This window comes from Zonotrichia albicollis, chromosome 17, assembly GCF_047830755.1.
Source record: "Zonotrichia albicollis isolate bZonAlb1 chromosome 17, bZonAlb1.hap1, whole genome shotgun sequence".
Classification (NCBI taxonomy): domain Eukaryota; kingdom Metazoa; phylum Chordata; class Aves; order Passeriformes; family Passerellidae; genus Zonotrichia; species Zonotrichia albicollis.
The window spans coordinates 12350805-12378636 of NC_133835.1; the positions used below are offsets into that span (position 1 = coordinate 12350805).

Below are 27832 nucleotides of genomic sequence, written 5' to 3' on the forward strand. Positions count from 1 at the left end.
GAAGCTCTGTTTTGACAACCTCAAGCCTTGTCACATTTGTAGGGCATCCAAACACACAGGAGTTGCACAGGACTTGGCATGTGGTTTATCTCTCTGACCTGTTTGGACATTTTTTTACACATACACATATATTTGTTTCAGATAATTTGTACTGAATTTCTTTGTATGATCTGTTTATTCTTTTACTTGAGCATGACTAAAAAGCAACTCCAAATATCCCATGTAGGTTAATCAATTAATCCTTATGTGTGAATCAGAATATAAGAACAGGAGAAGTTTAAGTACAGAATTTGATTATAATGTAGAAGTGGAATATTTTAGTGTTCATCAGTTTAATCAAGCAAGTCAACACACTTGGTCAAATTGAAATATCTAATTATTTATTCACATAGAAACCAGTAAATTTTAGGGTTTGTAGCACAAAACTTGTTAAAAAAAGAAAACAAGCTATGCCATATAGCTTCTTTACCCTCCATAAAATGGCATCATTGCAGTTAAAATTACAATAAAAATGAAACATTCCAGATGACATCAGTTGGAGCACAATGTGACAAATATAATGAGAAAATCCTTGTCAGAAATTTTACCACAAGGAAATACCAATAGCTAACACCCATATTCTCCACCTAAAAATCAAGAATATTCGAGTAGATCTTGGCATAAAAGGCACAAAACACAAAGCAAAGCATGCTTGTGTCATTTCTCACACAGAAGCATTGACATTTGTGCAACATGGAAAAAGACCAGCATTTTTTCCAGACTCTTCCAGTATCACAGAAACTTATCACAGAACCGATGTTGCCCTTAATGCCAGCGTGTCACTCCCAGCACAGAGGCAGTGACTACAGGAATATGGAGAAGGGAACACATCTGACCCCTCGCAGGAAATCTGAGCTGAGGAAGCTGCTGCAGCTGCATTGTTGCAGTAATCCAATCCACGGCAGGCTTGGAGTAACACACCCACGGGCAGCAGCACTTGTGGGAATTCTGAGACTGGCAGGAACTTTAACAATGCTGGAAACCTGTCAGGAGCACGAGGCTGCCTCTTGCATGTGAATGTGCCATGCCAGCCTCAAGTGAGAATTTTTTAAAAAAGGTTGAGTCCTTGAAAGGAAGGGCTCTTCCAAAGAGGGTGTTGCCTCTGGCACAGAGGAATGGCTTTGCTGATGTTAAGGTGTTTCAGAACTATGGATCAAAGATCCCTGGCATTTCCAGGCTGGCACACAAGCCCTGGCAGCAGCCTGTTGTTATATTTCTATAACCAGCCTGTCCTCATCATCACTGCTTGTGTCATCATATTCCACCCGCGTTTGTTTCCTCATCATCTCTAAACCTCTCTTTTTGTATGTCTTGGGAGGTGCTGCAGAGTAACTCTTGAACTCAGGGGATTTGAGAGTCATTGGGGACTTTTTAAAGGTAGCAGTAGCTGTTCCCTGTGGCCTTCCATAGGGATTGGGCTGCAGGTGGGATCTGTTCTTGTCTGCGCTTCCGTGCAGCTCCAGGAGATGCTGAGCTAAGTTTGCCCTCTGTGAGTGTTCCCTGCTGGGCAAATGAACAGACTCTGCTTGGGATCCAAACAAACGTGAACATCCTGGCTGGGAACTGGGAGCTGAGCCTTCTGTGCCAGGTGAATCTGTGTTTTCTTCACTTGGAGCTTTCTCCCTTCCGGCAGCCTGGATCACCGGCTCGGATATCCCAAATATTTGGCTCTCTGACTCTACCCTCAATATGTTTTCCTGGCTTCCTCCTGGATGTAAGGAAAGAGGAGCAGCAGCCTCTGGGTTTGTGCTGCCAGGTTGCTCACCTGTGTCAGCGTTTGTAAATTCAGGACAGGAGCCAAAGGAAGCTGCCAGGGGGCGGCTCCGAAGGCTTGGCCGGGATTGCCCAGGCAGGGATGGCTGCAGCACGAGGGGCTGTGTCACCCAGCAGCAAATGGCCACGTCCCTGCTGAACCCCTGCAGGGATGTGTCAGCTCTGGAGGAAAAGGAATGAGCTGTCACAGCTATTCCCAGAGGAGCTGTAATGTTCTGGACAGAAGCGTTTGTTCTTGGGTGTTCCCTGATTTGCCCAGAAATGTCCTGTAGGAATTAGGAGGGGAAAAAAATATACATGTAAAGTTTTCAGTCCAGAGTAATTTCATCCAAAGTACTCAAGTTTAATTGTTATTCTAGCTAATTCTAACATTAGTAAGTTCTCATTTTATTTTAACCCCTAAAAATACCTTTAACACATTTTCAAACATTTTAACCAAAATCTGTGATACAAAATAGTTTCAATTTCAACTTTAAAGTAGCTGAATATAATTCAGGTTTTAATTAACCCTTCTTTTTTCTGTTAATAAAAAATAATACAAGAATTAAGGTACAATACTTACTTTTTTATCCATTTTGTCTTTTTGTTTAACATGGTTTAGGTTTTCAGTATGGGAAGATATTCCTGAGTTATTCTTTGCTTTTTTCCTTCTGCAAAGTTGTTTGTCTGAGGTGGAATATGATGTGTCTTTTTGCTGGTGTAGATAATTTTCTATTGAAAAGAGATTGGTTAAACTTTGATTTTTATCACCACTCCCCATGCTTGAACTTGCTACATTTCTCATTATACCACTGAAATAATATTTTCACACAAATATTCCAAAAACTTACCTTGCATCTTGGATGGAGGAGGATGGCACTTCTTATGCTTATTAAATCTGGGGGGTTGGGATGAGCAGCCCTTTCTCAAAGCATCCAGAGCTCTGTTGGGGAAACAGGGCCTCTTGCTCAGCCGGTTCATTTTCAGCTGAGCAAATCCATGGCTGTGCCTCCCTCTGTACCTGCAGTGCCAGGGGCATTGAGGGGATAAACAAACATGGGAGATGTAGGAGCAGCCAGAGGAGAACGACAGCACCTCGTCAGGTGCATTACAGTCTAACAGCAATTCATTACTGGGAAGGAGATGCTTGTTTATGTCAACTCAAAAACAAAAGCTGGATTTTAGGTAAGAGACCCATAATTATTTTATGATCTTTATTTCTTTCTAGGATCAGTAAATCCTAGATTTTCTAAGAGAAAAGGATTAAGGAATAACAGATCCTTTTTCTTACATCTGGAATTTTTAAACAATATACTTCACAAAGACTTGAACCACACAGGAATCACCTGAGGCTGTGTGGTTATTGTGTTTTTTCCTTTTCACTTCTTGAGTGCTACCTGCTCATCATCACTAAGGAACAACATGAGGATTCTGGTTATTTAGCAAACCCACACTGAATAATCCAACTCTGCTTTAGTTTCTGCTATGAATGAATGACACTGAAGTCCCATCCCTAAATCAACAGACTGTCACTATCCACAGAGCAAGATGTAAATCTAAAAGGATGAACTTACTCAGGTGTTTGGTGTATTAGAAAATTAAATTACATTTGGTGGTTACCAGTTGGGCCAGTTACCTACTAACAGGCATGACCTGAGCTTTCAGGACACTGTACTTAATTAAATCCCTAAATAAATTTGATATCAACAAATTCTGAGACCAGCAGGGAAAAAAAAACACAACAACAAAACAGCACCTGAAAATCAAACCAGGAAAAAGTTCTAGAAGAATGTCATACAGTTGGGTGACATAGACCTGAGTCTTCTATTTCTGTTCTTATGACCCTTCAGAATTGCAGTGCTGTTTGCTGAGCTGGACACGGTGATTAAGTTACTGACACTGATTTGTCCTCAAGGGAGTCACTCTGTCTGATTTTGGCCATGAAATAAAGAGGGATGTGTGCACACAATATGTGCTCCTTACTGCAGCAATTCATCAGGCATCCTGCTGCCCCACCTCCTGAAAGATTGGAGGGTAAATGTTCCACTGATAGGAATTCCCATTGAAAGGGGGGAGCTGTGCTGATTGAGACAATGTGGCCTTGATAGTTTTATGCTCAAATTCTTCCTGCTTTTTTATTTAAACCAAATGATCCTTTGAACTACAGATGGTTCTGTTAGTTGGTGTTAAACTTGATATTTATTGTCCTGCTTTCTCTGGTGAATACCAGCTCAGGATATGGATCTTCCAAGGACAAAGGGTCTCACGCACTGCTCTGAGCTGGGACAGGATTAAAAACAGAACCATTTTGGTCCCCTTCAAACAAAAGTTAATGCTGACAATTTTGACAGATAAGAGGAATTTCTAAATCATAGAGAGAGTCAACTGACCAGGCATCATCTTTCTGTGGGATATTTCTGGTTTGCTTAGAAAAGTCTGTTCCTAATAGTAAACAACATATTGATATTTTTATAGTTTACCTTCAGGGCCCAAAGTTTGCTGTGGTATAAGAACAGCTCTTTCTGAGAGATTTATCTTTTTTTTTCCCCACAGTTTTGATAAGGTTGAATTTTGGGCAAACCTTTTTCTTTTCTGTGGAGTTTTTACACGCATTACAACAAAATGATGTCTATATCTAGTGAACCTGAAAGCCATACTCCTTACCATTTAGGGGTGACTTTAATCCTTTTCTGTTTGTGGCTCCTCTTGAGTTTATTTGTTGAGAGTTTTTCCTTTTTGCAAACTACTGTTTTCTTCTTTTGCTCTGAAATATTTTTGAAAGAACCACCGGGACCGTCTGAGCTTAACTGTTGAGAATATTGAGGAAAAATCAAGTGCATGAAAAAATTGTGAATTACATTGACTGAAAAGCTGGAAATCTGTGCACTTTTTAAATAGCACTGAACAGCATAGGAGTTAAGTAGCACAACTCTGTATTTAAGTCAAATATTCATTTAGAATGAAAACAGATGCTATTAGAGAAAAATGTTAAAAAATCCCCATAAAGGGGAAAAAATCAAGAAATAGAAATTCACTCTTCTCACTATCAGCATTCTGAAAAGTGAAAGAAACTTAAATATTCACACAGAAATATATCTTTCTGATGCATCAAATTAATATAGACTTATGTTATAAAAATATAAATTGTAAATTGTGTATCAGCAAATGCCTGTAAATGTTCATAAATACACTTCTGATAATTATTTAATTTTCCTAATAAGCGGATGGAGGTGGGCTGTCAGCCAATAACACCCTCTTGAGAAAGCAAACAGAATTATCAATATTACCTCCTGCATCTGATGTCCTTTAGAAAAGGATGAAACCAACGTTTTCAAGCTTGTGTTTGTTAAGCCATACGCCACAGTCTTGCTAATATTTCTCATTTTGAAAATGGAGATGTCGTATTTGGAGAGGGTGCATTCCCTGCTGGGCTCCCTGTGCCAGGGGGGCACGGAGGGGTGGGCAGGGGCTGCAGTGCCCCCCTGCTCCGAGGGCAGAGGGAGGCTCCTGCTCAGGCAGCACCACGTCAGCCGGGGCTCAGCACTGAGCGATGGGAAGCTGCTCTTGGAGCCTGGCACTGCAGAAATGCCAGAGCAGCTGGTCCTGTTAGAGTGGGGCAGCGCTGGGAATCCTTTACAGTGGGTGCTGAGAGTGTGGCAGTAGAAAGTGCCAAAAGAATGGCAAAAATAAGTGGGGTTGTCTCTTGAGCTCTGGGAATGCTGCAGATCCTGCAGTGGTGCTGGGGTGTCCTTCAGGATGTGTGGACTTTCCTCTCTGTCCCATTCCAGGATTGTTGGCTCTGCATCTTTGCTAGAAACTGATGTTTTTATCAAAGAGTCACTTCCTGAGCAAAGGTGGTGTAAAGCCCTCCTCTCATCTTTGATGTCAGCAGATATGAAAAAGCCACTTGTATACACAGAAGTAAAGCAGATTTTCTTCTTTGGAGTCTGTATAGAGCAAGTACTTTTACTCATCCACTTCTCTTCTGTTTGCCTCTGATAATTTAATTTATTTTTGTTCTGTTTGTTCTTCCAATCCTCTCTTGCAATATCCTGCTGCTTGAAGTTTTGGTTAGGAAAGGTGTTCTCTGCTGTGGTTAAGATATTTGTGGTTTCTGAGCTGACTGGTGAACAGAATCCTGGAGTTTTCCAGTTTGTGTGAAGATTCCATTGAATTTCTTCTTTGCCAGCCTTTTGTCTCACTTCAGATTTTAAAGGACACCAAACTACATCCGTGGAATGAGAATGGAGGGACGTGCTGCTGGAAGAGCAGGGTGGGGTGGTTAAGGTGACTGTCACAGGTGTGCCAGGTGTCATCTCCTGTTCAGATTGAAGCAAAGGTGACAGATCTGAAGCTCTCTTGTCCTGGGGCAATTTAAGGATATATTTTGGAGAGAAGGCATTTTGTTGTGGGACTGGACTTAAATCATCAGATTGCAGATGATGGCTTTTAGAAGACACATCCACAGCATTGTCACTGGGAAGTGGCACTTTTGCTCCTGTTTTTACAAGACACATTTTGTTGTCTCCATCTGCTGCATTGTGCAAGGCAAAAGAGTTGGAATCACTTTCCCTTAATTCAGACCCTAAAAATCCCACCAGTGAAGCTCTTGAGATACCTGCAGGATGTGAAAGAAGGTTGATGTCACAGTAATTGAAAGTTTGTGTGGGAAGTTTGATTGTTTTCCTATATTCCACACTCTCAGTACCTCCAGCGGCTTCATTAATTCCTGTGCTTGATTTTTGCTCCTCTGCTTTAGTAGAGAATTTCACTGGAGCTGTGGGAAGACACTGAGTGCCGGAGCAAAGGCCTCTCTCTGCTTCACTTACTTCAGTGGTTTCACTACTGGGACTAGGGCAGGGCACTGAAATCACATTTTGTGTCTTCTCCACTTCGAATTTCAGCTTTTTCCTTTCTGATGGCAGAGTTTGGGATTTCCCTGCAGTTTCTCTGTTGTTGCAAGGGACCCACGGGGGCATCAGGCCATGCTGGCCACTTTCCTTAGTCCCATGATGGTTCCCATAATTGTGTGAAGTGCTTTTACAATCTAATTCAAATGCACTGGATTCTTTCCCAGGGCTTGGTTTCTCCCAGTTGCTACTCTGTACTGGCAAGCAGTCCTCATTCCTCCCGTGGCTGCTCAGCTGACACTCAGGATTTTGAAGGCTGAGCTCACCAGTGCTTGGAGCCAGCAGTGTGCTGCTGCCAGCTGTGCATTTCTCCGTGTCACTGCCACTGAGCTCTGGGGAAGTTTGGCTGCTTACAGCTCCAGCAGTTACAGAATGTGATGTCTCCATTAGGTTGGACACTCTGTCTGAAGTTTCCTCAGAGGACACATTCTGCAGAACATGATCACAATCAGTAGAGATTCCTGATTTACCCATGGTTGAAGCTGCTGTCACAAGGGAGGAAGGACTGTGAGCTGCAGAGCTCCTGCCATCTCTTTCCTCAGTTATTTCAGTGCTGCTGGTTGATTCCATTGAATTAGGAATCGGGCTTGTAATATCTGTAATCTTATTCTCTCTTTGTTTCATTTTCTTGGCATTTTGACTGCTTTTCATTTTTTGGTAGATTTTCTTAAATGTTTCATCTCCATACATTTGCCATTTTTCTTGAGAGAACATCTTCAACTTCCTTTGATTGTGTTTCTTATTTTTAGCACAGATTACTTCTGCAGCCCCAAGCTTTTTAGTCCCTTTCAGCTCCTCTGACAGAGAAGGATGATCAGCCACGTTATTTAGGGGCAAATCATCCACTGCAGTTTGTCTGACTAGAGCTCGGGGATGGCTATTAGGGAAATCCACTGAACTGGCAGTGAGATCGTTGCTAGGCAGCAAACCAGCAGTGCCTGTGTTTACAGAGTGCTTAGTGCGAGAAAGTGGTTTTGAGCATCCTGCTTTGTCATGCACCATCCTCGCTCCCTCCGCAACAGGCAAGGAGTTGCTCCGAGTAACAGGCACAGTGTCGATTGTTGTGGAGAACTGGGTGGGAACTGAATGGAAAAACATTGGCTTGCATTTCTCCAGGGGTGCAAAGGTAGATTTTGCTGAACAAAGAGAAAGATTCTTTTTCCTATTTACATCACAAGTTCTGATATCAAAATGGAAAGAGTCTTTGTATGTGTAAGGCATTGGAAGGTCAATGCTTCCCTGTTTAGAAAGGACAGTTTTTCTGGGCCTGACATTGTCTAACTGGGTGTCATCCACCACACTTTTGTTGTGAGAAATAAGCTTTGAAATGTGTTCTTCCAGCCTCTTTTTCTCTAGCATCGAAGCTGTAGCTTTGTCAGCTGCCTCTGGCTTTGCAGTGCTGCTGGAGGCACACCTTGGGCTGCTGAAGGCAGCTTCATTTTCCAGTTCTGTGCTGTGCTCGTGGAGACTGTGCAGGGGGCTGGACGATGTCAGCTGCTGCTCTGTGCTGTCAGAGCGTGACAGATACCCCGAGTCAGTGCTCTCACACTTCTTCAGCTTGCAGTCCAAGGCTTTGTAATCCCACTGCTTCTCTGAAGAGGTTGCCTGCTGCCTTTGCAGCTGAATGTGCTTATTGGCAGTCGGAGTTCTTTGCTCCTGCATCTTCTTTCTCAGACTCGGACCATTTGGCAAAGCTCCTGGAGATGATAAACTTTGAGGTTCTCTTTCAGGAACCCCCTGAATAGCCTTTGAACTCAATGATTGATTTGTTGTTTCCTGATTTTCTGAAGCAGCTGATGAGGAGCTTGTTGCCAGCAGCGAAAGCTCATGAGGTTTCTTAGTGTCTGTTGCTGCACTGGTCTCTGAACTGGGCTGTTTGATGTGCGTCCCCTGGTCTTCACTGCTGCTATTCAAGACTTTGCTGCCTTGGGGAGAGGTGGTGCTCTCTGCTGATCTCTCATTTTGCTCTGGTCCCCCACTGATGTCAGAGTCTGAGGGCGGCCTGGTGTTGTTGACGTGCGTTTGGGTTCTCCTGTGTTTATACAAGTTGCTCTGGGTTTTAAACGCGATGCCACAAGTGGTGCACGGAAAGGGCCTCTCTCCCGTGTGGGAGCGAATGTGTTTCTCAAGGACACTTGGCTTCAAACAATCTCGTCCACAGTGTTTGCAGATGTATTTCCCAGATTTTTTTGATTTTCCTGGGCTCCCAATAGATGCTTTTACACAAGGACTCGGCGATGACAAAACTGGTAAAGTGCTGACTATGCTCAAGGTCAGGCTTTGCCCGAGCTGTTTCTGGAGAAGCGGCTGAGGCTGCTCCGAGCCCTCCGGGGGCATGAGCGGCTTGAGGATGAGGGGGACATTGGTGCCATCGAGGTGGACGCAGCTTCTGGCGGCCACCAAGGGCCCGTGGGGCTGGAAGCAGCCAGGCTGGACGGGCTGGAGCAGCGGGATGGTCAGGGCCTTGAGGTACAGGGGCTGCGGCAGGGCCTGGCCCCGGGCAGGCTCCGAGGGGCCCCGCGGGGACGGGCCCGGGCCGGGCGGGGTCTGGGCCTCCATGGCAGGGCCCGGCTGCCATGGGCTCACGGACCTGCCGAGGGAACACAGAACAGACACCGGTGTGCAGGCTGGAATAACACACACACAGCCCAGCCTGGGCTGGGAAAATGGGCAACTGAGAATATCACACTTGCAGGTATTATACAGACAACCATCACTTCCTTTCCCAATTAAATTGGTTCCTCTTCCATTTTTCCTCTAGGAGTTACAGTGCAAAGAACACTCAACACTGCACTTGAAACCACTCCTACAACCTACACTGAGTACCCAAAGCACTGGAAACAAATCTGAGTTTCAGATTTGCAAATGGAGGCTCTAAGCACACCAGATATAATACAATTTTAGTTTTCTGGAACCATATTTCCATTACATATTTTTATCATGTTTTTAAATTTCATTAACATTAACAATATTAACAGAACAGTTGGAGTTAAAGGGGACCTCAGGATTTCTCTAGTCCAAGCACCTTCTCACAGCAGAGTCAGCACCGAAGTCAGATGAGGCTGTCAGGGTGTTACCAGTCTGGTTTTGAAAACCTCTAAAAACTGCACAGTTTCTTTGGGCAACCAGTTCCAAACACAGGACATTAAACTTGCCCACATATTATCTGTCCTTCCCCAGTCTAAGGGAGCTAAGGCCAAACACATTGCAACAAGTGGTGTAAAATGAAAATACGTGAAGAAAATGAAACTCATGTCCTGTTTTACAAGTCATATTTGCATAAATATCTGCAAAGTAGAAAAGATGGTATCACAGGAAAATAGTTGAGAAATTAAAGCTGGCTTTTGTGTAGACCAAATTAATTTTATATAATTAATGGAGATACTATGGTGTACTGCTTGTTTTTAGGTGCTCTCAATGCCAAATGAAAACATCTTCTTTTTTAAAAAGTGAACCTATTATTTTGAAATCTATCCTGATATATGCAGAGTTGGTGCCAGTCCAGACTACTTATTTCAGGAAAAATTTGTATTGTGTTTATTTCTTTCTTAGAAACAAAGCAGGAAACTATCAAAATAAGCAAGGTGAAAATTTTCTTTCAAAGAGTAGAGGCATAACCCCTTCTAATTACAGTTTGGGTGAAACTCAAGTGATCTGTGAATATTTATTTGATTCTTGTTCAGCTATGCTCACTGGATGCACTGGCTGCTATGAATAATGGGTTGTTCTTGTGCAAACAGCCATTAAAAACCCATTTGGAATAACATAATCAGTGGCTCAATTTGAAATCTGCAATTTGTTGCTTTACTGCATAATCTCTAGTGGTGTTTCTGTAACTTCCTTGGATCATTTTAATAGGTTATCATTACTGGGAAACAGGAAAAGAATTGCTTCAAAATGTGCTTTGAAATTTTTACTGGTTCCATCCAAGACAACAATGTGTAAAATGAACTGATCTGTGCACAGCAAAATGTTAGATTTTGCCAGTTTTTTCTTCCTCATGAATGATATAAATTAAGCTCAGTTATCAAGCATGGATTTTTCTTATGCACTTCTGACATTTCTATGTGAAATAATCACTTAAGAGGCTTTTTATTATAATAGTGACTATAATGATGAAAGAATGTTAAAAGAATATGGCTTGTTAAAGAAAGAAGTTATTATCCATATTGTGCAGTGTGGTTACCCCTACAGAATAAAAGTGGAATCCTCTAATTTCCAAAGTGATGTTATCAACATTTCAAGTGCATTTAAGATAGTTCCCAAGTTATATGGTCACTTTTAAATTTAAACACAGCATACAGTAAGAGATGAGACAATGATACAAATTAAGTATGCAGTAGTTTTTCCAAAATATTTTTTTTTAAAGTTTAGGGGAAAAAACATGCTGCAGAAAGCAGACAGCAAGAAGAGAAGTGAAGCCTGAATGCCCGGTAGGTAGAACATCTAACAATACCACATCAGACAGGACAAGGCACTGTGTCTTTTATCCCCTCCCTCCCCCAGGGAGAAGTGTGGAAATACACTTCCACATATTTTACATTTCCCCCAGCAGCCTGCTCCAGTGGCACAAACTGTTTCTCTCTCTGGTTCCCTCTGGCCATGCAGAGCTGATGGGCCCTTCAAGGCCACCACAGACAGATGTTTTTCATAGGAATCATACTCTGGTTCCCAAGTACCAGATGCTCTGTAATTTCACTTAATGCTGTTAAGTTTCTGGGGCCAACAACGCAGCCTGAGACTCATTTTGGTGTTCTGTAATGCTCTACAACAAAAATACCTACGTGGTGACAGAAAATTTAAAGTAAAGTTTTAAATAAAGCTCAACAAGTAAGCTAAAGGTGATACTTAATGTGCTTTTAAGAATGTAATAAAACATTTCTACCAGGTGTGGTAGTTTGCTGCTTTTCACAGCAAGAAAATACTTTCTTCCTGAGTGAAACTGCCATGACTTGTATTCTACTGAGGCAAATACCATCAGACTTTTCACATCTGTTATTTATATTCCAAAAAAGGCCACTGTATTTCTTTGTAGTTGACAAAAATAGCTTATCTCAAAGTAATTCTGCCCCAGGGCTGATTCAGGGTAGTCCTTGCCCAACGTAGAACTTCCTCTGTTGGTTTTGCCCTGGGCTCTGTTACTGAGCATCCACCCCATGTTCTCAGCTGTTTGTAACTCATGGCACTGAACTACCAGCATAAGACTTGATCCTAATTAGATAAGGAAAATTTTTCAACAAACAAAGCTAAATGCAAGATTTGGCCTGCTCAGAATTTTCTAAACTGATTTCTTAAGCTATCAGAACTGGTCACTAAAATTCCATTAAATACAATTATTTTGTTCCTGGTTTGAAATTCTAACTTCAGGTAAACACCACAGGCAGGTCTGTGGAACACTGAAAAGTGGAGCAGTTTCAGATAAAAAATCATTGTAGCAGAAATTGTCTTAGTCACTTTATAAGTATAAAGTAGTTTAACACAGGAGGTTGATAAAAAAACCCTAATTTTAAATCCAATAGGTTTCATTTTTATAGACTTTTTCCTGAATTCCAAACATTTTATAAAACTTGTTTCATTTTGTCAGCACTGTTGTATAATTTTGGACTACACAACCAAAAGATTTTTTGTCTTGTGCATGGCACATGCAATGCTCTGTCAACTGCCCACCATTATTAACCAAATCAATAGCTAAACATGTAAATGCTTCTTTTCTGCATTTTCATATCATTTTTTGACACAGCACTGAGCAGAGCATCAGTCTCTAAGCTCAACTGCTCAGTCCCCCACCCTGGTCTGCAGGTACAGCCTGGAGACATGACAGAGTTCCTTTATTTTTGTAACTCCACAGGAGCAGGTTTTCAACATTCTGAACATACACAATATACTCAATTATACCAGGAGTCTTCACCTTTTTTAAAAGCTTTTAGTGATTAAATACCAGGGAGCAGAAGTAGAAGTCTGGAAATAATTAAGTCTTTAGTCTGGAAATAATTCTAGTTCACGTACCTTTGATTGATCCAGGCATTTCAGCAAAAAAGTCTCATTTCTGTCAATACTTGATGCAAGCAGAGAGAAACGAGGACAAAGACTTGAAACAGATTAGAAGTAGGAAGTTGGGGTTTTCTTTTTTTTTTTTTTACCTTGGTGTCACATTAACAACCTTCAGAAAACAGGAAGAGTTGAAACAGAAGAAAATGAAGTGGTATTTCAACCTCTCTGTATCCTTTATCACAATTTAATTAGAGAGCTCTAAACAGAATCTTTGAAATGTGGAGGTTTTTACTCTGTTTTCAGTTGTATTGTCCTGAAATACAATGGTAGGGTTTTTAATTCATTCTCCTAAAAGTAATTTTATTTTAACTTTACAGTAAAGGTCTCTCTTAAGATATGTTGGGAAAGAAGACCCTTAGCACATATGAAATACTAAATTTATCCATTGTGAGTGCTGTCCATCAGCTTCTTCTAATGGTGCCCTGTGGGACAGGAGAAAGCAGGAACCAGGTGGGAAAATGCCTCAGGATTGTTAGAAGTGTTTGGGTCATGCTCATCAGACCTCCACAAACTTGTGAAAGCTGCAGGGAAAACAGGATAGGGCACAGTCAAGTGCAGTTTAAAGGTAATTTTTAAAAAATTAGATTTTATTTGTGTTGAGTTCCTAAGTGCTCAGGTAACAACACAGTGAACAGCACTGAGGGGTCCTGGGAGGGGCCACTCTTCTTTATGCAAACACTTGTGTAAAATAGGGACTGGGATGGCTCAACCTGCTCTGCTGGTACACTGAGTGAATCCCAAACTGGAACATGCATTCCCAATATTGTTACAAAATCGATATCTCTGGCCTGTATCATTTCCTTAGGAACACCATATTTTGGAAGATACAGTTTTATTTTCAGTTTTCTTTTGTTTATTTTCCCTGTGCTGAGCAGCTGCCCAGTTCAGACCCTGCAGCCTGTTCCTGGCTGGGTAGTGGTGAAACTGTAATGTTATAATTGTCCAATATCCACTTCAGTGGGAGCTCTTTCCTTTAATAACTCTGGTGATAGACTAATGCCAGAGGCCTCAGTGGATTTTCATTTCAAACAGCTTTATTGATCCTGGAGAGTTTTGCCTGCTGTTTGGATTGCTTTCCATTTATTTCTGGAGCCCTGATTTAGCAGGCCTCTAATTTTGGTGGTGGAGAAATATTTCTGTCTTCTTCTCTTGTTTCTTGCCTGTCATATAGTTATTCAAGGGGCAGAGAAGCTCTTAACAGGACCCAGGATTACTGCTTAAAATCCTCCTGGTTTCTCCCATACCCTGAAATGCTCCCAGTAATTGGTAATGGCACTGCAGACACTTCAAATCTGTGAATCTAGAAAATACTTGACATTCTGAACTGCTTTACAGTGACTCATGCTTCTGCTCTACAGACTCAGTCTGTCCAGATGGAGAGAATTACATGCAGCAAGTAGTTTCAGCTCTGCTGGGAGATACTTTCCTAAAGGAATGTGTTCTCACCTCTAAGTGAGATCTTCTGGAGGATTACTGCATGCTACAGTCAACAAACCAACGGGGAAAAAAGATGCACATCTTATAATAGAACACTGGCATGAATCAAATCATACAAACAGATGATTATGGGCATTTTACATAACCAGTCAAAATTAGTTTGTCTTCAGTTTGATCACATTTCTGGAGCCCATTATATTTTATTCCACTTTGAGACTGACTATTATTAAGTTAAGGTGAATTTACTTAAAAGGGGCATTTAATTTCAACAGTCCTAATAATTGCAGCAGTATGCTGGACCCAGTAACAAATTGAAAACATGTATAAGCATTTAAAATTCATGACTTACATCACTCAGTATCAAATTCCAAATGCTAAAACTGCAAACTGTTTACCCAGAGAGGCTTAAGGAGGCAATAATTAATTAAAGCAAATTACAACAAAAGCAAGTGGCTGTCTGGATATTTGCCACTATCACAGAGATTTCAGGGCTTAGCAGAACCTTCTGAAGTTTGATCTAAAATCCCTAAATCTTGAATAAGTGACTCTGGAATCAGGGTCCTTCAGAGCATCCTGTGATTCTTCCCATTTATGTGGATGAACAGGCTGCTGTAATGGCCAGAAGTAACAAAATAAAGAGCACCAGTATTACACTGCATTAGCTCTGTTTGAAATTAGGTGATTTTTGTTTTCTCTTTCTAATCAATCTACTTATGTGCTGCTTCCTCAGCTGCAATCTCTAAGCAAGATTATTTATATTAATTTAAATTCAAAATACTGTTCTGCTCAGAGTTCTGCTGAGAAACTCAGCTAACTTCAGCTGCCTCAATAGACAGCAGAGTGTCAATTTAAGCTATGCACAAAGCTGAGCCTGCTGTCAGGGGCTGCACAGGAGGCAGTCCTGGGGCTGCTCTCCTCTCTCAGTTCATGTCCCCACCAGGATGTGAGGAGTTAAACCCACACACCATTGGTACACATTTCTGGGTCCCAAGTGAAAAAGGTCCCACCCCAGGTGTTTAAAGCCCTGCATCCTTCAAAGACACCTACAGAGTTTTGTCAGGGGTGACAGCAAGTGAAAGCAGCAATAAACATTCCTCCTGTGCTGGTGAGGAAATAGATTCTGAAAATCCTGCAACTACACGTTTTAAAGAACTTCACAAAGTTAAACGAAAAGAAAGTCTCTCCCAGGATTGCTAATTATTATTTTTTCCTGGGAGGGCAGTGATGCTGAGAGCAGCACACAGTACCTTACTGTCAGAGGAAGATGCAGACAGTGGGATTATCATTTCCATTTGCTCATCCAACACTGACAGCCGGCACAACTCCCTTGACAGACCACACAAAACTTCTACTTCAATCTTAGCATCATAAAGTCACAGTGAACCATAGGGTCTGAAATAAACTTTGTGCAGGTACTTTAAACACTCCTTCTGTGATGGAAGCAAAATGTTTGTGAGTGTACCCCAGGTCTGGAGGTTTTTAGTTCTCAGTTCATCGAGCAAAATGGAACAGACACATTTCCTGGTTAGCCCAGCAATGACTGTTAATCTCGTTTTACTTAGAAACTATTTCTGCCTTTGCTCTTTTCTCAGTTTGACTTCCTATCTTGAAACATCTCATAACAGAAGTACTGAGTTCACCTTTCCCCTTGTTCTGGAGGGCTGTGTCTGATCTCACAACTCCGCCAGTTCCACCCGCAGCCCGCACGCTGCCGGCACCTCCTGAGCAAAGTTGGGAGCCTCAGTCCCCTGCAGAGCCAGGCTGGAAGTGTTTAATTCCACCATCTCCCGAAACCTTTAGGGTCTTCCCATGGTCACACCTCAAATTCTGACTTTAGGAAATCTTGCTGCTCAGTACAAGTCATTGTTCTGAAGTTCTGCCCTTCTTAGTGTGTTATTAAAGTACAAAGCCACTGGAAAACCTGCTGGGGAACTTAGAAATTCTTGTACCACATCTTAAGGAAAATATTTCTGACACTTACTTCTACAGTTGTATAATATCAGCAAAGCTGGTTAGGTTGGACTTTTTAAAACAATTATTTCTGTAAATATTGTGCCAGAATACAGTATTAAAATCTTTTAGGAAGAACAGGATCTGCTTTACCTTCCCTTTGCTCCAGAATAGCAGCTGGTTTTATCATTATTATACAGCTTTCTATATTTTCCTATGTTCCTTTTCTTGAATATCCATAAATGAAAACATTTCAAAGGCTTAAATCAGTAAAGATATTGTTGCCTAAAATACATTTTAATGTGTAAGTAAACACTGTATTGGCCTTTTTGACCTCTTCATGCAATTTGTATCAAGAATATTTCCTTTTCTACTTCTTACACTGCTACTTTTCTCAGCTCCAGCTATAAGAAATGCTTTCTAGTTTGTTATATATCTAGTTTAGATTTACATCACTATTTCTAAAAAGAAACATACCTAACATATCTGTTGGTTTTTTAACATGCTTGGTGGCTTCACAATGAAGAAAAAATAGGATTTTTAGTGCTTAAAAACCTCAAAGGATTTTAATTCTTTTATCCTTTCATCAAATTTGCTCCTGTGCATTACCCATGTTAGGAAAGAGTTAACAACCTCCAGCCAGCAGACTGCAATCAACAGGTTGCTCTAACAGAAAAATAATAACCCTAATCCATCTTTTAAAGTTTAGAAGGTTGGACTAAATGATGAAAAAATCCCGATTAAAGCCCTCTGAAAAGCTGAAGTGGGGCCAGAACTGAAATGCTTTGTGTTTTATGAAAAAAATCTTTCTCGTTGCTAAGTGAAAGAACCATCACAATTAAAAAAAAAAAAACCTGTAACTTTCAAATTTCTGTCTTGCCATCTAGAATTGAATTCTCTCTCTGTCCATAGAAAATGACAACAAAACACTTGCTAACCTTTAGGTGGCCAATTCACAGGCAGGTGGAGAGGTTCAGGTCCCTGGAATAGCGTTGAAACAAAAGAAGCATCCTGTTTTCTTTTTTCAGTGTCTTTCTCTTCTCCTTTTTTTTTAAGCATTTGAACAGTGGAGGGTGGGTGGTGGGGTGTGTGCAGAGAGAGCAGGGGGTGCAGGCAGCCCACGCTGCTGTAGGAAGAGTTTTAATGGCCGATGCTGGGAATATGGTTTGCCTGCTACAGTGTCTGCACTACTGCAGCTCTGTGTGTGGGCGTAAAGAAATGACACGACTGGGTTTCAAACCATTACACTGAAGATTTGCAAACAGTTAAAAAAAAAAAAAACAAACCAACACCAAAACAGACAACCCCATCAGGCACAAATGAAAAATTATGACTTTTCTCCTTTTATCTTTTTTTTGTTGCTTTGTTTTAACTTAGCAGATGTAATATAGTCAAGTTTCTTCCTCAGCCTCTAAAGCAAAAAAAAAAAGGTAAATTGAGTATTTAGGAAGGTTTTATATTTTACAGAGTATGAATATTTTGTTATCATTTTTTTGCTGCTATTTTTTAATTAATCTACAAGAGCTTGTATTCCTGAAGGGTATCCAGATTTCCCCTGTGAAATTCTTCACAGGACACCTGTATTTGTGTTTTAGAACATGCTAAATAGGTGCCTAAATCTTGGTAGCACCTCTAGCCCAGTACAATAGACAGAGCAGCCACTCCACAAGTGGCCAGGCAGGACATCTGAGCCCAGGACTATTCCTTGAATATTCCACAAAACACAGCCACAAACCAGGACATGCTGGCAGCCCACTTTTGTTCACTAGTCCAGCAACGCCTCAGGTTTACTGATCTAAATTGGGCAGAAAACACATTTGAATATTGGTTGTAACTACAGGAGACCAACAGGAGTGAGACAAAGGGGCTGTTCCCTGTCACATCATAGGGAATGAGAGGAAAATGGGATTTCAGCTGATATAAAAGTGCTGACACAAGTGACAGTGACTAAAACAGTTATGAACACACTGTTGCTGGGAGGGACAGGTGGAAGGTTTTGTCAGAAAAGCAAGAACACTTCTCAAACATATTTTTTACCACGAAAAGTGAAAGACAGACAAAACAGTTTTAGAGGGAAACTTGAAAACTTCAAGGAATCTTTATGGCTTAGCTGCTCCATGATAGTAAGAGATTGAAATTTGATAAATTTGTATCTTCAAGTATGTTGAGAAGAGACAGCCAGGTTGAAAATCTTGAGCTTGCACAGAAGGCATGTGCACTGTGGGGTGCAGGGGTTTACGTGTCCATTTTCACACATCCAGATGAGCCCCAAATCAAGCAGGATTTCTTTGGTGTCATGCTGACAATGAAAAGCAGAGCAGCTGCATGCACAGGGACAGGGGAGGGAAGGGGAGGCTCTGGGTGGTGCCCCCCTTGCTGTTCACCCCTGGCAATCATTTTCCTCCCCACCCAGGGCTGAGGAGCCAGAGCTGAATGTCAAAGCAGCACAACTCAGTGTCAGTAAAACCAGCAGGGCTGGATTGGAGGGCTTCAGACTGCTGATCCCACACTTTGACAAAAGACTGAAAAAGGAGTTAAACAGTGAATCACCCAACAGTGGATGAAAACCAACCCTCAGTTCTGTGTCTGTGTGGTAAAACTCTCAGATATTGCCATTATTACACAGCAGCACAGCCTGACTTGGCACTAAGTGGGGTCTGGCCACAGGCCACAGGAGAAACTTAAATTCTTTTTCCATGTATACACTAACAGCTGAGGTCAGCTGCAGGAACATTTTGCTGGAGAAATATCTGTGTGCTCAGCTGACACAGAAAAGTGAATGTCTGGAGAGACAAGAAATCTGCCTGCCAGCAGGGTTCCATTCATGCAGACCCAGTGCCATTGCACAGCTGATGTAGTCTGCAAGCTGACATTGCTAAAATCAATTTGGTAAAACTGGTCCTTTTCCTGGCATTGTAAACTTTTTTGTGTGTGGATAGAAGTAAAGGAAAAGAACCACAATTTTTCTTTCTATTACTCTTTCTCTAAACTCTAAATCTTTGTGTTCTGCTTGCTCAATGAAGACCTTTTTTGCCCAGTTAAACATCATGCATTATTAATGTGTGCTATCAGCTCAATCTTTTATTATCATTCATATTTTTTTAAAAATTAATTACTATTTTCTTGACTCTGTTTGAAAAGTGTAGTAACCAAACACAGATGCTGCAGCAGTAACTCTCAGAGGTGCATGTGTGGCTCATTTTTGTCTCAATATGACATGGACAATTATTTCATGGCCCTGTGGCTGCTGTATTCCCGAGTCACCATTTCTCCATGGTGTTGGTGGCTGTGCTGCAGGTGAAGTGGCACCTGGAATGTCTAAATGCACCCAATCCTCCTCTGAGGCCTAATCCCCATGAGGAACCATTGTGTAATATGGATATTGGTTATCAAAAGTAGCAATATTTCTTTTCTAGACATGAACTCTTAAGTTGGAATGTACAGAAATCATGGTTGCCCACACGTCTTTCATTTGACCATCTCCAGCATGGTAACTAAGATTACTGTTTTTTTCCCAAAGATCACAGCTTTGTGAATTGGCAGAATCTTTTAAAGTGACTATTAAAAATCCAAGGGGAAAAAATTGAATATAGAAAAATATTCCAAAAAACCACATTCTTTTAAACTGGACAGCCAGCTACCACCCTCCTATCAACATCACATAACAACTACTAAGGTTCATCTGGCAGTTTTTCCTGTTTGTTGAGCCAGCAAGAGCTACCACCCAAAGAGGAGTATAACCCTCACAAACTGGTCAGGCCATACCAAGAGAAAAAACTTAAAGAAAAAAATGTGCTTGAACAGCAAAAGGGAGAGACAAAGCTTCATTAGAAGCAAGCATGGTTCTCCTTGCCAAAAATGTCAGTTCAAGGAAAATTAAAAGAGAAGGCAAAAGTAATGGATCCCATAGGAAAAAGACTCAAGGCTTCTGAGAAAATGCTAAGGCAGCCACAAAGCTGAAAAGGTTCAGCTGGTTGCAGACACAACCTCAGTTTCACTAAGAACTGAATTTTTCCTTTAAAGTACTTTGGGTTCTTTCCACAGCCCAACAGCAGGGCTGGACAGGCAGATACTCACCCAAAGGAGAAAGGAACAAAAAAAAGGAAAAAGTCCAGCCTCAAACAATCTTCCATTAAAATCCCACAGACCTTTTTTCCAAATGTAGTTTTAATGTGAGTTAGGTAAGGCTCTAACTGCTGAATCATCACACAGTTTGATTTGGGGCTTTATTTGGTTTGGGGTTTTAGGATTAATTCACCATAAGCAGGTATGGTGAAGGGCTGTTTTATGGACTAATTTACAAGGATAGCCTAAAATCCAAGAAAAATCTTGGACATCAGAGAGAAAAAGCAGATGAGTCCAGCTTTGCTCCTCAAGTATCAGGTGATGGGGTGGGAATGAAGAGCTCCAGTTCCTCCTCCTTGCCCAAATGTTCCTTTTGCTGACAGCTGAAAGGTTAAAAAGTGGAGGATGTTATGGTGCCTCACAACAGAGATGATGTGCAGGAGGAATAGGAAGAGTCTTTTCAGGTCCTATAGGCTCCAGGATTAATGAGCTGTAGTTTTTTCAGGCATATCACATCACAAACATGAATAATTTCCATTATGACACACTTAGAAGCAATGCAGCTTTCAGAGGAACAGTTGCTCCAACTCGAAAAGGCAGCAAGGTTCAGTGGTTTGTACATGCACAAACTACAGATGTATTCATTTTTCCATCTGTTTCTTATTTGTCACAGAAAAACAGATATAAAACAGATAACTCAGAGCAACTGACAGTAGTCAGAACATTCTAAAGCCCACCAAGTACACTGACTTTAATGTGTTTTACAGAACAAGAGAATAGAATTTGACAGGGTCATTGATCACTTGAACCAACTCAGATCAATGTCAAAACCCATAAAAGGAAGCATCAGTAACTACAAATAGAGAAGCAGAACATTCCCATCACTGTGACCCCAGGCCAGCACCAGTCACCAGTAAACCCATGGTCCATACCACTCAGACTACTCAATTCTGCATTTATTTTTATTTTCCCCATAACTTTCTGCATAGTTGTGTCTTTTCCCAACGTGTTGTCAAGGAAACCTTACACTTCTGTAGCTCAGTGTCCAGCTCTTTATTGCTACTGACACCCCAAAATGTAGGATTTTGAACCAATTGATGCACTGTCCTTCCCATTAGGAAGGGATCTTCACTTATACCATATGCTGGATAGAGTTAAAATGAGACCTTTTTGAAAGTTCAGCTCTTCCAAAATACCTGGAAGAAACTTGCCAATTAACTCTTCCCTTTATTATTTTATTAATCATTGTACATATCAATATTGCATTCTGCTCTATGCTATCCACTGAAAAATAGCCCTGTAATCTGACTGGTGTCTTCTTATTTAGCTCTGTCTCAATTCCACTCTTAGGTTATCTTTGAACAATGTTGAGTTCCTCTGGCAAACAATATTTTGTGAATTTTGTGAGAGCTGCCAGCTAAATTTCAAGCGATAACAGCAGCAGTTGCACGCTGCTTGTATCTGTGTCATACTTTTATCTACCACTTGTACAGATTGTCACTTGGTGAAGAGCTGCTATAGATAAATGTCCATATGAACGCTGAATTCAGGGTGCACTGCAGGGAACAGGAGCTCTCCAAGCCCTGGGGGTGCCGTGGTGCTGTCCCCAGTGCCCACACCGGGATCCACATGAGTCACATCCACACTGCAGAGCAGCAGGGCAGGCTCAGATCTGGCCCTTTGCCTCTCCCCTGGGGCTGAGGAGCTTTTCCAGGTTCCACACCACACTCACCTGGCCCAGGAGTGCCCCAGGAGGCTCCAGCTCTCCCCACGTGCCCTAAGGCTGCAGCTCTGGCCCCGAGTGCCTCATGCAAGGGGAACTGCAGGGAATGGTGCTGTGAAGGAGCACTCCTGGCAGAGGGAGGTTTATTGTTGCACTGGACTTGGATTTCAGCTGTCTGTCATGGTGAGAGGTATTTCTGTTCCTCTCTCCTTTGGGTCTCATGGAGCTTTGCTTTTATCTGTCGTCAAGGAAACACCAGGGTTTTTCCCCCTTGCTCATTAATGTCTGCATTTTTGTTTCCATAGCTACAAAGGAACCTGAGTGTTTTAAAATAGCAGTAATTGGATTACTATGGCTTTTTTCAAATTTATTGACACCATTAATGGTTCTGATTTTCAAAAGCAGACACTGAAATTGTATCAGCAGTTTTTCAGCTATTAACATGTTATCTCCTTGTCCTGAAATCCTGGGTACATGCTCAGAAAAACCTTCAGCAGCCAGACACTGACTGCAGCCTGGCTCAGGCTGCATACATGGTGCTCTGAAATTACTGAAAATAGTGATGATTATGCTCTTTACTTGGATGATTTTCAATTTCTGATGGTCTCCTGCAAAGGAGTGCACAGGCTCTGTTGTGAATCTGCTCAGTATTAGCACATTACAGATCCTTTGTGATTTGACCCCAGTAGAATAATCTGAAAGAATTTTTACAGCTAAGGATCTCGGAAATTCAGGATGCAGAAACATGGGAAAAGCACAAAGAACTGAGAGTACCAGCATTGCTAACAACTGGTATTACTTAGCAGGGACATAATTCATGTTTTAAAACAAAAAGTGACACTGCACTGTCTGTGGCTCCATGCACTCTCCTACCACCCTGAAATTGTTCCTGTGCTGCCTTCTAGCACTTTCCATTTACTTGTTACCATTGCCTATTTGAGGTGCTTTGTGACCACCATAAGTGCTGATCCTGCACCTCTGCCCTTTCTTTCCTGCTCCTCCAGCTGAGGACAGAAAGCAGCTGAATTCCCTGCATGGATGTCCCAGCAGCTGTGCCACCACTCCTTGTGCTGACCCCAGCCAGAGACACACTGGAGCTGGAATCAAATTAAATCAGTTTAAAAAGCTGTAAGGTGTGGACAGACAGAATGTCCAGATACCACCTCTTGTTTTAGAAAAACAAGTTCAAGAGAGTCACCAGCCTAAAACCTAGGCAAGGCAAAAAGGCGACAAGTGGCTAAACACACCAAGTGTGAAGAAGGAAATCTCTTTAATCTAAAATGTTAGTTCCTGTTTTTCATCCTGGATTTCTGTGCATCCTGGAGGCTCAGATGTTCTATTACCATGGAAACAGCATCCTGTGTCTCTGAGGACCTGCTGTAGCTGTGTGCTGCTATGGAAACAGTCCTCTGAACAGCTCAACTCATGTCAGCACTTCAGTGATTGTGTTTGTAAAGATCCATTGCTAAATTATCCTTGCAGGATTCATTTTAATAAAACTAAGTCCCTGAAGTACATGGCAATTTAGTAAAATCCTCAAGGCTTCTCTACATTATAAATACAGCAATGGAAAAAAATATACATTAGAATTACCTTGCCCTTTCAATAATTACCAACCTCTCCCAATCCCTGCCACCAGCAAAGGTTTGGGGGAAAGATGGGTCTGTCCTCCCCAACAATCACTCACAAAACTACTCCAGAAAAGCAAATTTTGGTGCCATGTTCTGTGCAAGGGCTCCCTCACATACCCATCCTATGTGGCAGCATGGAAATGAAATTCAGAAGAAGGTACAGGCAGAAAATGTGGCTCACATGACTGAACTGGGAATTCTCAATTTTAATTCCAGGTGAACTGTTCTTTGTCTCAGGAAAGCCATCCAAGGCAGATTTCAGAAAAGAGAACGTTTGAGTTGGAAGCTCAACTCCCACTAATTTTTTCCTGGGAATTGAGTCCTTAGCTGATCCTAGAAAATCTCCTCAACATTTTCATATTTGTAACATCTGAGATACTACTACTTCCATATTTCACTAGAGTTCTGTGGGCATGAGTATTTTATATTTTCTTCAATAAAGCCATCAAAGAATCAGGAACACTAAAGCAAAACAAATAAAATGTGCTGTTCAGGTTAATAGCCAGCTGTAAAGAGCTTCCTGCCCAATTACATTGATTTTTCCATGTAGTTACTGCAACTTAAGACTGTAAATTCACATTTTTATCTTTATCTTTCTTTTTTTTATTTAATCAAAATCATCTTCACCAAGAAGGTCTTTTCCAACCCAAACCATCCTAAGAAGGTTATATCCTATCTCTTTATTCCTACACCAAATACTGGTTATTATGGCTTGTAAAGGGAACATTTCCTAACACTGAATAGCTGAATATCTCTGATTACAATTTATAATGTATAAAGAAATCCCCCAAACATAATGAATTTGTGAGTATAATTCAAATACCTCCAGTGAACTTCAAGGAAGCAGGAAAACAAAAGCTACTCAGAAATGTGTCAGTTTTGAAACCCAGATCTTTTCCCCTCTTGAGAGGGAGGCAGTGATACCTCAGCAATATCATCATCATCATCATCATCATTATCATAATCAATTTTTTTTCCTTTAAAATCTTTACAGCCTCCTTTATCAGCAAGGATTAAGATATGTGACACTCTGAAACACACATTTACAAAGGGAACAAACACCGAGTTTGGAGTAAGCAAATTAAATAAGTTTTAGTTGTTGCTGATACTGGGTTGTCTCCAAGTTTTGTGATTAATGAAGCTTTGTGGATGCTTTTTATTAATACAATAATATTCCTTAGAGGTCTCCTTGCCAGGTGCCCCCTCACTGATGGACCTGGCAGCAGCAGCCCCTGTGTGAGTCCTGCTCACGAGTGCCCATGCTCACACAGGATTTGTTTCTCCTGTTCCTGTGCTACTCATCCCACTGCACACTTGGGAGCTCCTGCCTTTGAAGACACACACAATGCACATCTTGATTAAAAAGAAGAGCTGTGCTCTTCATCTTTCCTTTTAAAGACCTTTATTTTTAATAATTAGTGTTTTACAGTATTTTGTGTATTTCAGAGAGCTCCTGGATACTCACAGTTTTTCATCACTAGAAAGTGTGTATAAAAATTCCTCTTATTTTTGAGCATGAAAACCAAAAATTGATACTAAGAAGCTTAAACTCAATTTTTGCCATCTTATTAATCATGAACCTGCTGGATATCCCATTGAATCAATGCATTAGAACTGATATATATGCAGCAACTTGGAAGTGGTTCCTAAATGACTCCATTTAGAGAAAAAATAAATTGAGGCAGCTAGGCAGAAAGTGCTTTAATATACACTATGCAAGACATATATATGAAAAACTGCATTTAAAATGGTTTTGTGAGAAGAGTAGTCAATGCTAAAACTACTTATTCCTTTAAAAAATATTTTTAACTTCAGTTTGTATCTGTCTGTTGACATTTTGGACTCAGTACTCGTAACAGAGAACATATATCCATCCTCAGGAGATGGAATAATCCAAGCTGACTTAATCATACTGGGATAAATCTGATGATTTCTCATGTGCATGCAATTTAACTTTTCTTATTTATACACGTGGCTTATTCCTCTTATTATTGCTGAAACACTAAGTTGCAGACAGCTTCATTTCAGCAGCACATTAAGTCTAGGCAGCACAATGGTGAAAAAGCTGTTTTCTCCCAAAGGGCTCTCTAATTAATCATCACTAATGAAGCTCTGCTAATTAACAATAATGGGGGTGGTGGAAGGCCTAGAAGAGTCTGAGTCCAGGCTGTGAGGATTTTGCATCCAGTCCTTCCCAAGTGCAACCCACCCAGGGCTGCTCTGCAAATGGATTTTTAACAGCTCATATGTTCTTGTAATATTTACTCAATTCTTAGACCCTCCTCAAGTTGTTGTGTATGTTTGATTCCAATCTGCTTGGTCTGTGTGTAGCTGCTTTGTGCAGGCCTGTTAAATGTGTTTGGCTTTGGATCAGGACAGAATGGAGTGGAGTTCTCTTCCAAGATTTCCAAGATTATAAGTATTCCCACATATTCCTCTCACTTTTCTTTAAGTGTTGTACTATTTCACAGCTAAGTACATAAAAAAGCCCCCATGGCCTGGGTTGTCAGTCAGTGGCTACAGGAAATGCAGATTCAGGCATTTTATCAAGCTGCACTCTGACAGTTTTGATCATGCCATCTCATGGCCTTTGATTTTGATTTTTCCTAAAAGGAATCTATGACTTTTACATTAGTGGGAATTTTATGGAGTCTGCTTACTTTACAGTTTAAAAAGTTATTAGAGCACACCATGAAAGAAAATACTTTTGTCCCACTGTGCATGAAGAGTATTCTGTTACTTTGTTTGCATGGAAGATCCTTGCATTATGTTTCCATTTTAAACTCTCCTATTTGATTAATATTTTTTATTTCTTTTTCTTTTATAGTTTATCCCTTAGGCTGGATGAAATGAACTCATGAGAAGCCCTCAGAAGGCTATTTGGAAGAGAGAAGGAGAGAACTATTTTTAGTGGAGCTACAAACAGGAAACCACCAGTGGCCAGATAAGATATTAAAAATTTAAAACTGTCGAAGCACCTCATCCCCAGAAGGACAAGGATTATTTCAGGTGCAGTTTTTGATTTCCATGTTTGCTGTTTCCCTGTGACTTGCCAGTCCTGTCCATACGTTTCTTCCCAGTTTGGGGCTGGGAATTCCCACTGTCAGGCCCAGATGAGAGGCTGGGACTGAGCCTTAAGTTGCTGTTCCTGTTAAAGATCTGAGAAGAGAGGAGGTTTTGTGCTCTCAGTTGCTGAGACTGCAAAGCAATAACAAACACAATCCCAGCACTAAGGACAGCAGAAATACTCTGAAATCCAGGATCCACCTGTTCTCTGGCCTGCAAAACTTAGAAGAAAAACAATTTAATGGCTTGCCTTCACCAGAGCTGTGTGATCCCCTCAGGCACATGAAAGCCTACATGCTCCAAGGCTGTTTGGTTTATTATTGATTTGATCATTGTCTTGGTGACAGTTAAGCATTGCCTTGGTGACAGTGAGGATGTCAGCACTGGTGACTAAGTGGCCACTTCCATGTGGTACTTTGTATATGACAAAGTCACAACTTTTATTTTCAGGTTGTGGTTTCTTGAAACCATGTCCAAAGATAGCTGATAGAGCCCAAGATTTCTGAAACAGAGTTTGACAGAAATTTTGGACAAGGGAGCAAGGTCTGAAGACCATGAGTTATGCTTGTGATTTAATACATAATTCTGACCATGACCTCTCATCACTTCAGGCTTTGCACTGAAAGTTGCACCCAACAAATATTTGAGAGCACAGTGTTTTTATAGAACTGTTGTCATCTTTTGAATTACACAAGAATGACTGGGAGAGAAACATGATTATCTCCAAACAACACAAAATCATCAGCATTTTCAAAGTCCTTTAGAATTTGTGGTTTTGTCTTTAATTGTGCTGTTACTGTGCTTGCTCATGAGTTGTGGGAGATAACATGTGATTATCATCTGCCTACTTGATCACATGCACATTTGTGATGCTTGCAAGAGCAAACATTATTGGCTGGGATCTGCCACACTCTCAGAGTTCCAGAGACTGTTTCCCAGACAACAGCACAGTCCCCTTGATCCACGAGCTGTGCACCACCGTGGACCTGTGCTCGGTCTAACACCTGCTGGCAGCTGCTGCTCCCACTCCTGACACAGACAAGATGTTTGTGGAGCCATAATCCAACTGCCTGAACTCTGCAAATCAAGGTAACTGCACAACCTAAATTAAAAAGTCAGAATGAGTCAAGCAGCACCTACCTTGTTACAAATTCTGAGTCAGTTTTTAAATTGAAACCAGATCATTCCTTGCCAAAAGCCATTTAAGG

At 41.2% G+C, this 27832-nt stretch overlaps 1 protein-coding gene and 1 long non-coding RNA gene across 5 annotated transcripts in view; one reads left to right on the plus strand and one right to left on the minus strand.

Moving 5' to 3' along the window:
• LOC141731108 (uncharacterized) overlaps positions 1-27832 on the plus strand; it is a 103810-nt gene that overhangs the window by 70549 nt on the left and 5429 nt on the right. For all 3 annotated transcript variants that reach the window (XR_012583030.1, XR_012583031.1, XR_012583029.1), the window contains one exon: positions 26386-27713. This is a non-coding gene — a long non-coding RNA (uncharacterized LOC141731108). The remainder of the gene's footprint in view (positions 1-26385; positions 27714-27832) is intronic.
• ZNF831 (zinc finger protein 831) lies at positions 359-17359 on the minus strand. Of its 2 annotated transcripts, XM_074553398.1 has the most exons (7): positions 17078-17359; positions 12708-12756; positions 5079-9291; positions 4456-4598; positions 2643-2812; positions 2375-2523; positions 359-2078 (listed from the first exon to the last, which is right to left on the minus strand). In XM_074553398.1, exons 3-7 carry the CDS (start codon positions 9258-9260, stop codon positions 1248-1250), a joined length of 5475 nt encoding a protein of 1824 aa, XP_074409499.1. In that variant the 5' UTR covers positions 9261-9291; positions 12708-12756; positions 17078-17359; the 3' UTR covers positions 359-1247. The 2 variants fall into 2 exon arrangements, with proteins under 2 accessions (XP_074409499.1, XP_014123955.2); XM_014268480.3 differs by lacking the exon at positions 12708-12756.